At 36.7% G+C, this 13332-nt stretch overlaps 2 protein-coding genes and 1 long non-coding RNA gene across 6 annotated transcripts; 1 reads left to right on the top strand and 2 right to left on the bottom strand.

The window, feature by feature from the left end:
- Positions 1 to 1832: 1832 nt before the first annotated feature.
- Or22c (Odorant receptor 22c) lies at positions 1833 to 10983 on the bottom strand. 3 transcript variants are annotated; one of them, XM_018001410.2, is made up of 6 exons: positions 6976 to 10983; positions 6055 to 6245; positions 5812 to 5993; positions 5368 to 5469; positions 2303 to 2455; positions 1833 to 2243 (listed from the first exon to the last, which is right to left on the bottom strand). In XM_018001410.2, the coding sequence occupies exons 1-6, from the start codon at positions 7482 to 7484 to the stop codon at positions 2193 to 2195; spliced, it is 1188 nt and encodes a 395-aa protein (XP_017856899.1). In that variant the 5' UTR covers positions 7485 to 10983; the 3' UTR covers positions 1833 to 2192. The 3 variants fall into 3 exon arrangements, with proteins under 3 accessions (XP_017856899.1, XP_089321065.1, XP_089321066.1); XM_089464939.1 differs by having other exon boundaries at positions 1833 to 2455; XM_089464940.1 differs by lacking the exon at positions 5368 to 5469 and having other exon boundaries at positions 1833 to 2455.
- LOC149270029 (uncharacterized) lies at positions 2341 to 6360 on the top strand. The gene is made up of 2 exons (XR_016269317.1): positions 2341 to 2482; positions 5761 to 6360. It is a non-coding gene; the product is annotated as an uncharacterized LOC149270029 (long non-coding RNA).
- Positions 10984 to 11133: 150 nt separating the features above from the next.
- Kebab (Kinetochore and EB1 associated basic protein) lies at positions 11134 to 13199 on the bottom strand. 2 transcript variants are annotated; one of them, XM_018003643.2, is made up of 2 exons: positions 12525 to 13199; positions 11134 to 12461 (listed from the first exon to the last, which is right to left on the bottom strand). In XM_018003643.2, the coding sequence occupies exons 1-2, from the start codon at positions 12608 to 12610 to the stop codon at positions 11249 to 11251; spliced, it is 1299 nt and encodes a 432-aa protein (XP_017859132.1). In that variant the 5' UTR covers positions 12611 to 13199; the 3' UTR covers positions 11134 to 11248. The 2 variants fall into 2 exon arrangements, with proteins under 2 accessions (XP_017859132.1, XP_089321064.1); XM_089464938.1 differs by having other exon boundaries at positions 11134 to 12450.
- Between the last annotated feature and the right edge of the window lie 133 nt (positions 13200 to 13332).

Raw genomic sequence — 13332 nt, 5'->3', positions numbered from 1 at the left:
TAATTTAGATTTTTGTTGTAATTTAACCCCCACCTCTATATCCACCCCCACACCCACATATTTGTAAAAGGCGTATTTCAAATACTAGAGATTTGTGCTTCGATGTTATGGACATCATAGAGATAGTCAATTGACAAGAAAAGTTATTAAACAATTAAGTTTCCATAGTAAGTCCACACTGCAGTCCATGCGTGTTTATACGTGCATGCCTATGTGTTTCTTATGAAAGCAGAAAGACGCGAATAATTATAGACCTACAGGTATCCCTCGTATAACGCGGTCTTATATAACGCGATTTCAGTACAACGCGAAATTTAGACTTATATTATAACGCGAAGGGGAAAATACATAATTATAACGTGCAAAGATCTTTGAAGACAGTGAAACACATTAATTACCATATGAAGTTTGAAGAATAACAATAAAGTTTTTAATAAACCTTTAATTTGTTTTAGTTTGTTTTTAATTTTTTTAATGTGCACATAATTATTTAAATTTTAGTTTTTGAATTTTGAAATATATACAAATGTATGTACATATGTATTATTATTCATATCTTGATTTTAGTTGAAATATTTGTGCATCTGTTATTATGTAATGCTATGTATTTTATTATTATTTTATGTTATGTATTTTAATGAAAAAATAAGCTATTGGAACCTAACCCCCAAATTTATATGAAAACTATATTTTAGATAACGCGGATTTACATAACGCGCAATTCTTCTGGAACGTAACTATGGCGTTATACGGGGGATACCTGTATAAATTCTTAGAAAGGTTCAAAGGATTTCGTAGTCGAGCAGTCTCGACTATAGCTTTCTTACTTGTTTAATTTTTAATTTAATAATTTTCAAAAATAACTGATTCGTCTACATGATCGATTAGTAGAAAAGATGGTTTACTCTGAGTTAAAAAAAAAAAAAAAACTGTGTACACTCGATCTCAAGATGCACAAGATGTGCCCTCAGCTTTTATATGTCGATTGACAAGCAAGAATACTAGAGCGTGAACGCCTTGTTGTTTTCAGAAGCGATCTTTCGAGTTGGAGCTGTTTAAGAAATGAAATTTACCTGCCACAATGTGCATTTTAATGCATGGTAATGAAACAACTCGATTTTCCTCATCAACAGCTATTTTCTACAGGCCAACAGCCACTCCCTTCTTTTCGTTAGGTGTTGACAGCGTTCTTAATGACGTTATCTGCATACGAGGCCCAGCGTATGAGCAACTCGCTAGCAACTGTGGATTGCTTGAGGTGTTTTAATCTTCTCATCTTCATCAACTGCTGGCTTATGCGTTGAATTTAATTAAATACATAAAGTAAATGTATGTGACCGTTGTTGTCTTCCGCAAAGGATTTATAATTACTTTAAATGTGAATTGGGCAGGGCTAACCTTAATTCATGTTGAAAATTGCTGAAATGTCCTTTCTCCCATTACGATTTTAGGTATTATTATAATTAATTGTAATACGATCTACCAGTTTCCCAGATAATCACCATTCAGAACTGGTAAACCAACATTATAAAATAAGATTTTGGACAATTTGCGGTCTGTTGACATCCGCTTTCTCATAAGATAACAAATAGTCTCCAGCGACGTTTTTTGTGTAGGTATCTTCATAAAAAGTCTATAAATAATATTGATATATTAGTATACATAAATTTAGAGTTTTTTTTTTAGATTGGAGAAGGCGTATAGAATTACTAACTCAATACAAAGACCGTGCACGCTGAATATCCATAATGGTCGGCTTTATTTGCATTTTGTGCAGATTTAAGCTTAGGTGCTTTAATGCTTATATATTGTATTAATATATTCATTATATATATGTATATATTCATTTAATCAAATGATCACATATATATATTTTAGAATAATTTTAGCATACAGATCGCCTTTATCAACACGGGCACTTCATTGCTGAAGCGAGAAATTTTTATTATGAGAGCTAAAGAAGGCGTTTATAATTTAGATTTCAATCACAATTTCGATTCCTCATATTGACAAAACAATGCGTGTAGTATTTGAATATATGTGAGGAAAAAAATATGTTATTCTAATTGTGGAATATATTTTCAGTTTATATAACAGTTCATCCTTCATTGGAGGAAACCACTCTCTGTGAAAAATGGGCATCATAGTGGTGTCTCCTACTCGTCCACAAACGAATCATACGGACCATCGGCTCACAGAAACGTTTTCAATAGCGCTATATATGAGCCGGTTGTGCTAAGTATCTGCAATTAAAACATTTAAAAATCAAAGATGTTTGTATTAAGAAATATATAAATCGTACCGAGCTGAAGGCGGGCAACGAAGGGGTAAAGAACGGCACCTCAATGGATTTTGCCCTCTGCGACCTTCGCAAGATCATTAAAATCATTTTTCTAGTCGCCACATCGCATTTATACCATCCAATGTCGTACAACGTCCCAGCCACGGCTAAGCTCTATAAGAAATAGGGAAATAGGAATCGGTAAGCTGAGCAGCAGTTCCTTTATTCATCTTACTAAAAGTAAGTTAAGTCTTTGATACAAATTTAGGTGGGAAAAGTCATCAAGAGATCAGCGTTTTTATACCCTGAACCCATTGAAAATGGGAAATCAGGGTATAATGGTTTTGTTAAAAGTATGTAACAGGCAGAAGGAGGCGTGGCAGACCCCACAAAGTATATATATTCTTGATCAGGGCGACGAGCTGAGTCGATTTGGCCCTGTCCGTCTGTCTGTCCGTCCGTCCGTCCGTCCGTCCGTCCGTATGTATGAACGCGTCGATTTCAGAAGATATAAGAGCTAGAGACTTCAAATTTTTTTTTAAATGTCCGTAATTACAGCGCGCATATCAAGTTTATCATTAAAAATCGATAACTCATCCCGATCTTTTTTATCGATAAAAAAACCTTATCGAAAACCAGTTATAAAATTATATCTTCTACACCCTTATTGCTAGAGTCTCCAAATTTTTAATGTATGCTTATATGCAATTTATACAATTTCGGTTTTTGTTAAAATTTACCCCCCACCCTTAAATTCACCCCCTCACCCTCACTTTTGTAAAAAGCGTATTTCAAATACTAGAGACTTGGGCTTTGGAATATACACACATATTCACCATATGATTACGCTCATTAAGATCGTATGTCTATATAAGAAATTATTTAACAAATAAATTCTCATAATATTGCCCACACTGCAGCGCAGCCCAAGCGCAGTCGCTGCTTACTGCGCAGTTAGCAGAGCGCAGGCTTATGCGTGCGTGTGGATGCATGTGTATGTATGTGTGCATAAAAGAAGTGCAGAATGATTAGAATATCAGCTTGGAGGGTTCAGGGTATCTCCTAGTCGAGCCGTCTCGACTGGAGCTTTCTTACTTGTTTTTTAATATTTTACTTGCACCTCTGTAGATGATTTTCTGATTTTGTAGATACTGAAAACTCTACGCTGATCTTTTTTTTATACCCTGAACCCATTTTCAATGGGAAATCAGGGTATAATGGTTTTGTTGAAATGTATGTAACAGGCAGAAGGAGGCGTGGCAGACCCCACAAAGTATATATATTCTTGATCAGGGCGACGAGCTGAGTTGATTTGGCCCTGTCCGTCTGTCCGTCTGTCCGTCCGTCCGTCTGTCCGTCTGTCCGTCTGTCCGTATGTATGAACGCGTCGATTTCAGAAGATATAAGAGGTAGAGACTTCAAATTTTTTTTTAAATGTCCGTAATTACAGCGCGCATATCAAGATTATCATTAAAAATCGATAACTCAACCCGATCTTTTTTTATCGATAAAAAACCTTATCGAAAACTAGTTATAAAATTATATCTTCTACACCTTTATTGCTAGAGTCTCCAAATTTTTAATGTATGCTTATATGCAATTTATACAATTTCGGTTTTTGTTAAAATTTACCCCCTACCTCTAAATTCACCCCCTCACCCTCACTTTTGTAAAAAGCGTATTTCAAATACTAGAGACTTGTGCTTTGGCAATTACATGTATATTCATGTTATAATCATAATCTGAAAGTTTCATGAAGATCGTACGTCCAAAAAAAAAGTTATTAAACAATTAAATTCTTATAGTAAGCGCACACTGCAGCCCATGCGTGTTTATGCGTGGGTGCTTGTGTGTGTATGTGTTTGTGTATGTGTGTGTGTATGTGTGTGTGTATGTGTGTCTGTATGCGTGTGTGTGTATGTGTGCCTGTGTGTGCGTTTGTGTGTGTATGCATGTGTGAGTGTATGTGTGTCGCAGTTCGCAGTTCGCAGTTCGTGTCGTGTTTCTTATGTAAGCTGAAAGACGCGAAAAATTATTGAAATATCTATTGCTCCAAGGGTTCAGGGGATCTCGTAGTCGAGCAGTCTCGACTAGAGCTTTTTTACTTGTTTCTATTGAAAAAAGTTATTTTCTTTAACTTATGTTTATTCTAATTTTATGTAGTATGATGAATAAAGTACTAAGATCAGAAGAATAATGTTATGTAAACAGAATTGTAGCAAGATACAAGTATAGAATAAAAACAAGTAAGAAAGCTCTAGTCGAGACTGCTCGACTACGAGATCCCCTGAACCCTTGGAGTGCTAGCTATTTCAATAATTTTTCGCGTCTTTCAGCTTACACAAGAAACACACACACATACACAAACACATACACACACAAGCATAAACACGCATGGGCGGCAGTGAGCGCTTACTATGAGAACTTAATTGTTTAATAACTTTTTTTGTGGACGTACGATCTTCATGAAACTTTTAGATTATGATTATAACATGAATATGCATGTAATTGCCAAAGCACAAGTCTCTAGTATTTGAAATACGCGTTTTACAAAAGTGAGGGTGAGGGGGTGAATTTAGAGGTGGGGGGTAAATTTTAACAAAAACCGAAATTGTATAAATTGCATATAAGCATATATAAAAAATTTGGAGACTCTAGCAATAAAGGTGTAGTAGATATAATTTTATAACTGGTTTTCGATAAGGTTTTTCATCGATAAAAAAAGATCGGGATGAGTTATCGAATTTTAATGATAAACTCGATATCCGCGCTGTAATTACGAACATTTTACAAAAAATTTGAAGTCTCTAGCTCTTATATCTTCGGAAATCGACGCGTTCAAACATACGGACAGACGGACAGACGGACAGACGGACAGACAGACAGACGGACAGGGCCAAATCAACTCAGCTCGTCACCCTGATCAAGAATATATATACTTTGTGGGGTCTGCCACGCCTCCTTCTGCCTGTTACATACATTTCAACAAAACCATTATACCCTGATTTCCCATTTTCAATGGGTTCAGGGTATAATGAATATATAATTAAATAATAAAATATATATATATTTAATTTATGAATTACACTTTCGCTGACATGATTGCTGCCGAAGCAATACAGGAAGAGTTGAGTCAGGGCTGCAACGCTGTAAAATATATAGGTTAGGCCGCTTAACGAGGAAGTGTTCTACCAGTGAGTCCCGCGTGTATATAAAGTAAAGAGTAAGAACAATAAGAGCAGTGATTAGATGGTAACAAGAGATTTCGCTTTAAGTTTTTGCAGTTCGACACAATGGTATATTTCAAATTTGATATATGGGCGCATTTATGGACAAATGGAGGGACAGCACTTCGAATAACGAATATAGTCAATATTGAATTTTCATTTTGGATATAAAGAATTCATTCTATTCCTTTTATTTATGTTTGTTACAAAAATAGTTTGTATTTTCACTTTAATAATATATTTTTATTTCAGACTGATTGTAGAGACGATTTTAGAGAGAATACATGTACTTTGTGAGCTCACCAACATAATATCCAAAATAGTTGAGCAGAGGACGAAAGCAGCGGAGAGGAAGTGCATCAGCACTATAACGGTAAACTGCCTGGTGAGATCTGTGCACAAATCGATAATCACATTATGACGCTCGACAATCCTGACAAGCTGAGTCCGTATTTGGTCGTTTTCTGAAGGCGTGTATATCTCCACTATACATTGAAAAGTATTATTCAATTAAAATCATAAGTTGAACATGAATATTTCACTTACACTCATCTAACGGAAAGAAAATGGAACGAATATCCATTTGTATTACACGAAATATTCCGCTGATGTACAAGCAGCTGCACAGAAAGAATCCATCAACAAAGCTGAAGGTGAACACGGTGCAAGCCCCAGAAGCCGTAAGCAACAAATAGGTGAGAGGAAAGACGGATGGCGTCGTCGCAAATGCAGGTAGTCTATAATTGTAAATATTTGTTATTTTGTTGCTAATTGTAAATTTATGTATCATATGTATGATGGTTTCCAAAACGAGATGAGCAGATATAATAAAGAGTTCGTCATTTGATAGAACATGTGAAATTTTAGTTGATGTGATGTTAAATATGCTTATCAAATTAATTAAAGTGTTGAATATGTTGTCTCTTAGGTTTTACGGGGCTCAATGTAGATGAAAATTGAATTCGTACAGACAGACGTATAATGTATATGTGTACATATAAATATATGCGCAGATTCATCACAAGTTGACATAAGTTGGGCTTAAACTACCTAACCAGCATTGCTAGCTCTTCAAATTAAAATTGTAATATCATTGCCCAATTCATCAAATGTATAGTACTTAATGCACTAATTTAATAACTTTCTCCAATTCACCAAATGTAGTCTTATTTTCATTTTATTTCCTAAATTATATAATATATATAAACGAACATAGCGAAGCCACAGCAATCATAGTAGTAATTAAGAATGTTACACTGTCAATTGATGGAGCACATAATATTGCTTTCTGATTCAATTTCGTTTGGTAAATTACAGCCTTCAAAAGGAGCGTTAAAGTTCTTTCCCACGAAAATACAAGTAAGTATAACGTAAGCAATAGCTGCATGGAAATCGGATTGGAGCAGTGAAATAGTAAATTTTTTAGGGCGTTGCAAAACACAAATAGCATATAAAATGATCACTTACATTATATTGAAGGGTAGATCCAGTTGACCCGGTATTCCGTAAGCCCAGCGATAAAGGCCCATTATCAAGGGCTGAATATTGAAGGCCATGTTGGTTATCGAGCCGGAGGAAACCAACAGCAGACTTAGACGGTTCGCTATTGTGGATTTACTAACTAGCGTCTTCTGAGCCTCGTAGCTCCTGCTGCTGTACAATATAACGCGCAATCGGTCGACCAGTTCGAGCCACTCGCGATGATGGATTACGAATATGGACAATTTGAGCACACAAACGGCTTTGGTGCTGCCGGGGCAGAACGCTTCCAACGCTCTTATCAAATTATCCAAGTTTGCAATGCCATAGAGATTCTCGCCACAAGCACCGACCAAGATGACAAAAAAGCTAAAGGCGCAGATCAGATTCGTAGCCCAGCTGCGTTTATACTCTGGCCAGATGCCCACTATTCGCCCAGAAAAACGTGGTATCTTATAGAAGCTTTGTCCAATGGCTGAATCATGACTGTTAAGCATTGTTCTCTCAAATATTTATTATCACTATATAACTAACTAAGACAGAGACTCAAATGTCAGCTAGACTCCTTTTATACGCTCATATTTAATTGCTCAGCCAAGTTTCGTTTAGACATTGGTAAAAGTTTTCACCTATTTTTACATGCACGCCTTCTCATTAAGGCACGCTTCATTGGCTAATTATTGTGGTAATAGCTGTTATTGAGAGCTTTCTTGTTGCCTAACAAACTATAAACAGAAGGCATTTAATTAACGCCCATTCCTTTGGATGATACCTTACCTAGAGACTATCCACATTCATACTTTTTAACCTAAGGGGGGCTACAGCATTTTTCGAATATCCTTGTGTTACGGAGTCAAATTTTTGATTCTGAATCGAAAATATCGTCTGACAAGCATCAGCTACAACAAAGTGTTTGAGAAATGTTTTGGTTGGCCATTGAATGAGTCCCGAACATTCCATCGTTAACTTATTTACTGTTGAATAAAAGTAGAGGACAGTGCCGAGGTTTTATCTTACTTTCTCCATTTCACTAGGAGAGTTTATAATACCTTCACTCTCGTTTGTCCTATTGAATAAATCTTGAGACCAATCTTAATATTTTTAAGGAAATATCGGACCCAACTGCAACTAAAAATCGCTTGGTGTTAAATGTTCATAACGGGACATGGCACCGTACGCATATCCATTAATCCAACACATAAGCATAAGCAGACGAACACATGTGCGATAATAAAATGCAGTTAGCGATTCGAGAGGGCAACTACTACAGATGTTTGTCCTGTTCTCTGCTGTCCGTCCCCCCGCCAAGCTACCTAAAAAGAGTCAAGCCGCATGAGCTAACAACAAAAGAAGAGTACGAACAGCTAAAGCAGCAACCACAATAAACGTGGCAATGTGTTGCACATTTGGAAGCAACATTTGCCCAAACAAGGCCAACGCAGGCGAAGGCAACAAACTGCAGAACAGGCAACACAAGTCCTGTAGGACGAGTGAGAACGCAATTGAAAATTCCACAGTTTGCATAAATCAGCGGAAAAGTGAACAAACCAGCCGAGCGAGCAAACACGGTCACAAGCACGCTGTAAACATGGTCAACGCAGTCAGCCACAGAGCTGAAACTCCTCTCACACGTGTAGAGCAAATATAATTTACTGATGTTGATGCTGATGAAGCGATTGGCGATCAGACAGCACCTACTGATTGCAAACAGAAAATAGAAAAGATCAGATAGCCCTCGTAATAGTTGCATGTACATACATATATTAATAATGTAACAAAATATTCCTAAATGGTGCGAACTATATATTGCCCAATAAATATTATATTTGCAAAGTAACAACTCTTACTATCGCATGAAATGTAATTGTTCTCTCAAGACTATAGGACTCGTTGATAATTCATCGCAGTCGTAAATCTTTGAGTAGAATTTGAAAACAAATTCGCTTGTTTTGATATAATCGTGCACAGTTACGCACAAACTTGAATTTGTGGAAATTTGAGCCTGAACTTCAGTTTTAAGAATAAACAAGTAAGAACGTTGCAATCGGGCGATACCGATAGCAGAAGACTCATTCACAGCCCAAACGCTGTCAACCAGAGTATATAGTGCAATTTTCAAGTCTAGTGCGCAGCAAAAAACACGGCATGATGCCATTAAAATTGGAAAATCATCGATAGCTATTGCATTCAAATTACATACATATATAATTTATACAATTTTGATTTTTATTATATATTTATATCCATACATTGGATACCGGCTTTAAGCTAACAGCAGATCAGCGCGATTTTCCTATGCTTGTGCACACACTCATCGTCTATTCTATGCGTACAGACAGAAGCGCGCCTTTTCTCACATTCTTAGAATTTCGATTGATTTCTGGACTTTCTAGCCGTTACTGTAGTTTTGTCTGATGACGCTCTCTTATTAAGCTATTCTATTTTAGCAACTGATTGCTTGGGCAAAGCAGTGGCGCGGGTGCTAAGGGCGACGCAAGTAATGTTAGAGTAGGGGAGGTTCGAACCTTTACTGTGTTATTTTTTTTATTTTTTCATACATATTTCGTTTTTTATAAAATAGATATTTTATTGGGAAGGTGCGAGCTTGACTGAATGGCACTTAATACTTTTCATTTTCTTAGTCGAATAATTTTATAAGTTTAAATTTGTTTCTTCTTAAATAGCCCTCAAATACATATACGCAAATACATACATACATACATATATATAATTATATATGTAACCCTGCACGCATAGCATCAAGCATTCCAGCCACATAAATGCGTGCTCTAGCATATTCTAAGAATCCCGTTGCGATTGATTTGTCTGTGCATTGTTTTTGAATTTCCAGCCGCTACACTGGCTTTTCTTTAACTACTTTTGATCGAAACGACGCGGTGGTGCTGTAGGCTGAAGCGCCGACGATCTTTATTTTAGCTATTTTCACAAACATTCTGTTTGGGTTGGGTGCGAGTTCAAATCCCGCTGAAAACACTTTTTTGTAAATTGCAAATTTTTGTTATTTTAGCTTTTTTATATTTTATTAATTTTATAAAAATGTTTCCTTCCGTGCTATCAATGCCTATTAAGCCTACTTATGTGTACATATACATACATAAATAGATGGCTGACGCATATACATACATAAATGGCGCAATTCGGGTACTGTAAATGCCGATTGCCACGCCCCTAGTGGCCGTAGACTCCTCAATTTTAGCCAGTTTTTAGAGCAAGCAACCGGTTACCTAAATGCAAAATTTGAATTCTTACGCTCAAAAAATGTGAAAATTACAGGGTATTTTTCGATATGCCACGCCCCTAAAGAGGCTTAAAAATAATTTTTGGGGCATCGATAGAGGAGGCCACCAGTAACTTAACTATCCAAATTTGAAGCTTCTAGCTCTTAAACTGTAGGAGATATAAACTTTTGCGGTTGCCACGCCCCCCATAGGCAAACATATATCTACCGCAGCTCGTTGGACGTGGGTGGTCAACCCGCGTATATATACAAAATTTCAGGTCTCTAGCATCAATAGTGCCTAAAATATAGCAGAATTCGAAAAATCACTATATCTTCAGGTCCGATTTGCCACGCCCCTAGTGGGCGTAGATATATAATTTTTTCACCTATCTTAATAGAATTAAAACATCAGCTTACATGCAAAATTTCAGCATTCTAGGTTTATAACTTTAGGAGATACAGTTTTATCCGATTTGCCACGCCCCTAATGGGCGGAGATATATCCGCCATAGCTTGTGATCTTGGGTGATCGGCGCGGACCTACATACCAAATTTCAGCTTTCTAGCTCTTCAACAAACATGATTTCTGGTATATTGGAAATGCATTTTCCGATTTGCCACGCCCCTAGTGGGCGGATCGGAAAAATTTTAACACTATAAATCGGAGATATACACGAGTATGTGTTCCAAATTTCAACTCTCTAGCTTCAGCAAGACGGACATTGCACAAAACCAATATACTCATTTCACTTTCGTGAATGAGTCTAAAAATTCGAATTCACATTAACAAGGAAGACTAGGAGATACCTTGTACTCTGCAAAACGTCCTTAAGGTCCAAGTATTCTACGATTCTTTTATGCACACACATACACATGTTCATACCAATTTAGCCTGTCTTATGTCATAGGGATATATATATCATGCAATTTTATTCATTACCATTTAAGATTAGATATACTTAAACAGACAACAAGCAACAAAATGATGTTTGCTAAATCCGTATGTTCCACGTAGCAATATTATATATTTAATGGCGGTCTTGCGTTGCCTAGTGTTGGGGTATGCTTAGAAAATTCAATTTGCTGTCGTAGCTGTTTTAGTTGAAGCTGAGTGGTTCGAATTTCAGATAAAGTGGGCGCCAAGGGCAATTTGAACCAGTTGAAATGGTTTCCAAAAATCTTATGTAAGTGGAGATTGAAATTTCCAAATTTACTTTGAAGCTCTTTGGACGTTCGCTCAGATAGCTCTTGAGCTTTAATACAATGAAGTAGCCGTTGATTGTTAAATTCTTCCAATATATGACCATATGCTTGGTAACTGCTAAACTCCTGGCTTAATCGGTTTTTTAATTCTTCCCGCTGCTTCTCGCTCCGCCATATTTGAAGGCACAGTCGGCCCATGTTCAGTTCATGTTTCGCACTTTTCTGATTCAAAGCATTTAACTTTTCTTGTGCTCCATTTAGTTGAGCTTGTATTTCGGCTTCAAATCGCAACTTGTGGTCCAACTGTTGGCTGATTGAATGATTTGCTTGGGCTTGTTCTAATAGCTGACTCTCTATATCCATAAGTTCCTGCTTCAGCCGCATGTCTGTTTCATCAGATAGCTCATTTTTATTAAAGGCTAAAGATTCATTTGCTTGTGGTGCAAAGTCCAAAAGAAAATCAAACATCAATAGAACATTTTGGAATGATGCACTGGGCACCAACATCCAAGATTTATTCACTTTATATGGATATTTCAGCTGACGCATAGCCAGGATCGACTGCTCTATTTGATTGTCCCTGTCGAACGGTTTTAGCCGAATACCTGTGAATCTTATCAAATGACTAAGAATATGCATGAAGTCGTTTAGGCTCACTTTTTGCAGGCCTGGTTTTACCATCGTTTGAAAGTCCTTTAAATTCCGTAGATACGATACGATGCGAGTCTCCATTTGCATCAAAATCTCCTTGGTAAAATCTAGCTTACGTCCAAATGGACGGCCACATTCCTTTGGATGCGTGTAAGGACTGAGAAAATCCGTCGATTTTGATGCAGATCTTGTTTGCAACTGCTTCGACACAAGGTGCAGCGGAGACTGTTTTAACTCCTTTGTAGATCGTGGTTGCATACAAATACCTTTCGATGCGGAGCCAACAGCATTCAGCGATTTAGATGGGCAGTTTGCGACTTCTTTGAAATGCAGTGGCGATTTTAGGAGCTCCTCAATTCGGCGCGGTTCTGTGAAACATCTTTATTTCGATCATGCAATACAATCTATCATCTAAAAGTGTGATCTATTAATAGTGACGTACTCAAAATGTTTACGGGGGCTTCTTAGTTGGTGCAGGGCGTTGCTCTCTGGATCGTCATTTGATGACTGGGAATGTTTAAAATCCATTTCAATTATTAATTAATTTGTCTCCTTTTTAATTTGATGCGCAGTCTAACCAGCGTTGCCACTTTTTGTAATATGAAATCGATTACATTTAAATATTATCGAAAAACCGGCAAGAGGATCGATTTGGCGGGTAGATTTAATCACTAACCAACCAGTTTTTTTTTTCAGATTAAAAGTTTTAATTTTTTGACAGTGTAATTTCTGTGACTACTTTACACTGAGTTGTTTAATTTTTTTTAGTTTAGAGTACAAAAGTATTTCTCTTTTATTTAAATGAGAGAGTAATGCTGACAATAAATTTTCGTTTCAATGTTTGCATGAGTGAGCTGAAAATTTGCGCTTTACTTTAGCTGTAGCTGACAAATAGTTATATTTTTGTCAACATAAGCGTACACCTTTGAAGCCAAACAGGTATTTAAAAAACTGGAAACTGTCATATTACTAATGTAGCTCAGATTCCTTAAAATAAGTATGACAGATAGATAGATATGTAATTTATCTCAGCAGATGAAGGAGCCGGTGCACCGGTGTCTGGTGGAAATCAGAAAATATATTAAAATATTGTAAATGCATCGTATGCATGTGTTATTTCTTGTGTATACAGAAAAGTGAAGATTTATTAGAACATGAGTTTTTCTAGGGTTTCAGGGGCTGTCGTGGTCGAACTGTCTCGACTACAGAGCTCTTGTCTAAATTTAGAGGATTTTTAGATATTAGATTGG

The sequence above is a fragment of the Drosophila arizonae genome, chromosome 3 (assembly GCF_054131065.1).
Source record: "Drosophila arizonae isolate 15081-1271.41 chromosome 3, UAZ_ARI_1.0, whole genome shotgun sequence".
Classification (NCBI taxonomy): domain Eukaryota; kingdom Metazoa; phylum Arthropoda; class Insecta; order Diptera; family Drosophilidae; genus Drosophila; species Drosophila arizonae.
Note: the sequence above shows the minus strand (reverse complement) of the source record. Positions and strands in the feature narration are given on the sequence as shown.

Excerpts from the sequence above, each read along its gene's own strand:
- Or22c (XM_089464939.1), bottom strand. The coding sequence starts at position 7,484 with ATGCTTAACAGTCATGATTCAGCCATTGGACAAAGCTTCTATAAGATA. Across the intron at positions 5,994-6,054 it reads TTTCTTTCCGTTAGATGAGT|TGGAGATATACACGCCTTCA; the intron begins GTAAGTGAAATA and ends TTCAATGTATAG. Across the intron at positions 5,470-5,811 it reads CTATTTTGGATATTATGTTG|AACACTTCCTCGTTAAGCGG; the intron begins GTGAGCTCACAA and ends ACTCACTGGTAG.
- Kebab (XM_018003643.2), bottom strand. The coding sequence starts at position 12,610 with ATGGATTTTAAACATTCCCAGTCATCAAATGACGATCCAGAGAGCAAC. Across the intron at positions 12,462-12,524 it reads AGCCCCCGTAAACATTTTGA|ATGTTTCACAGAACCGCGCC; the intron begins GTACGTCACTAT and ends ATCGAAATAAAG.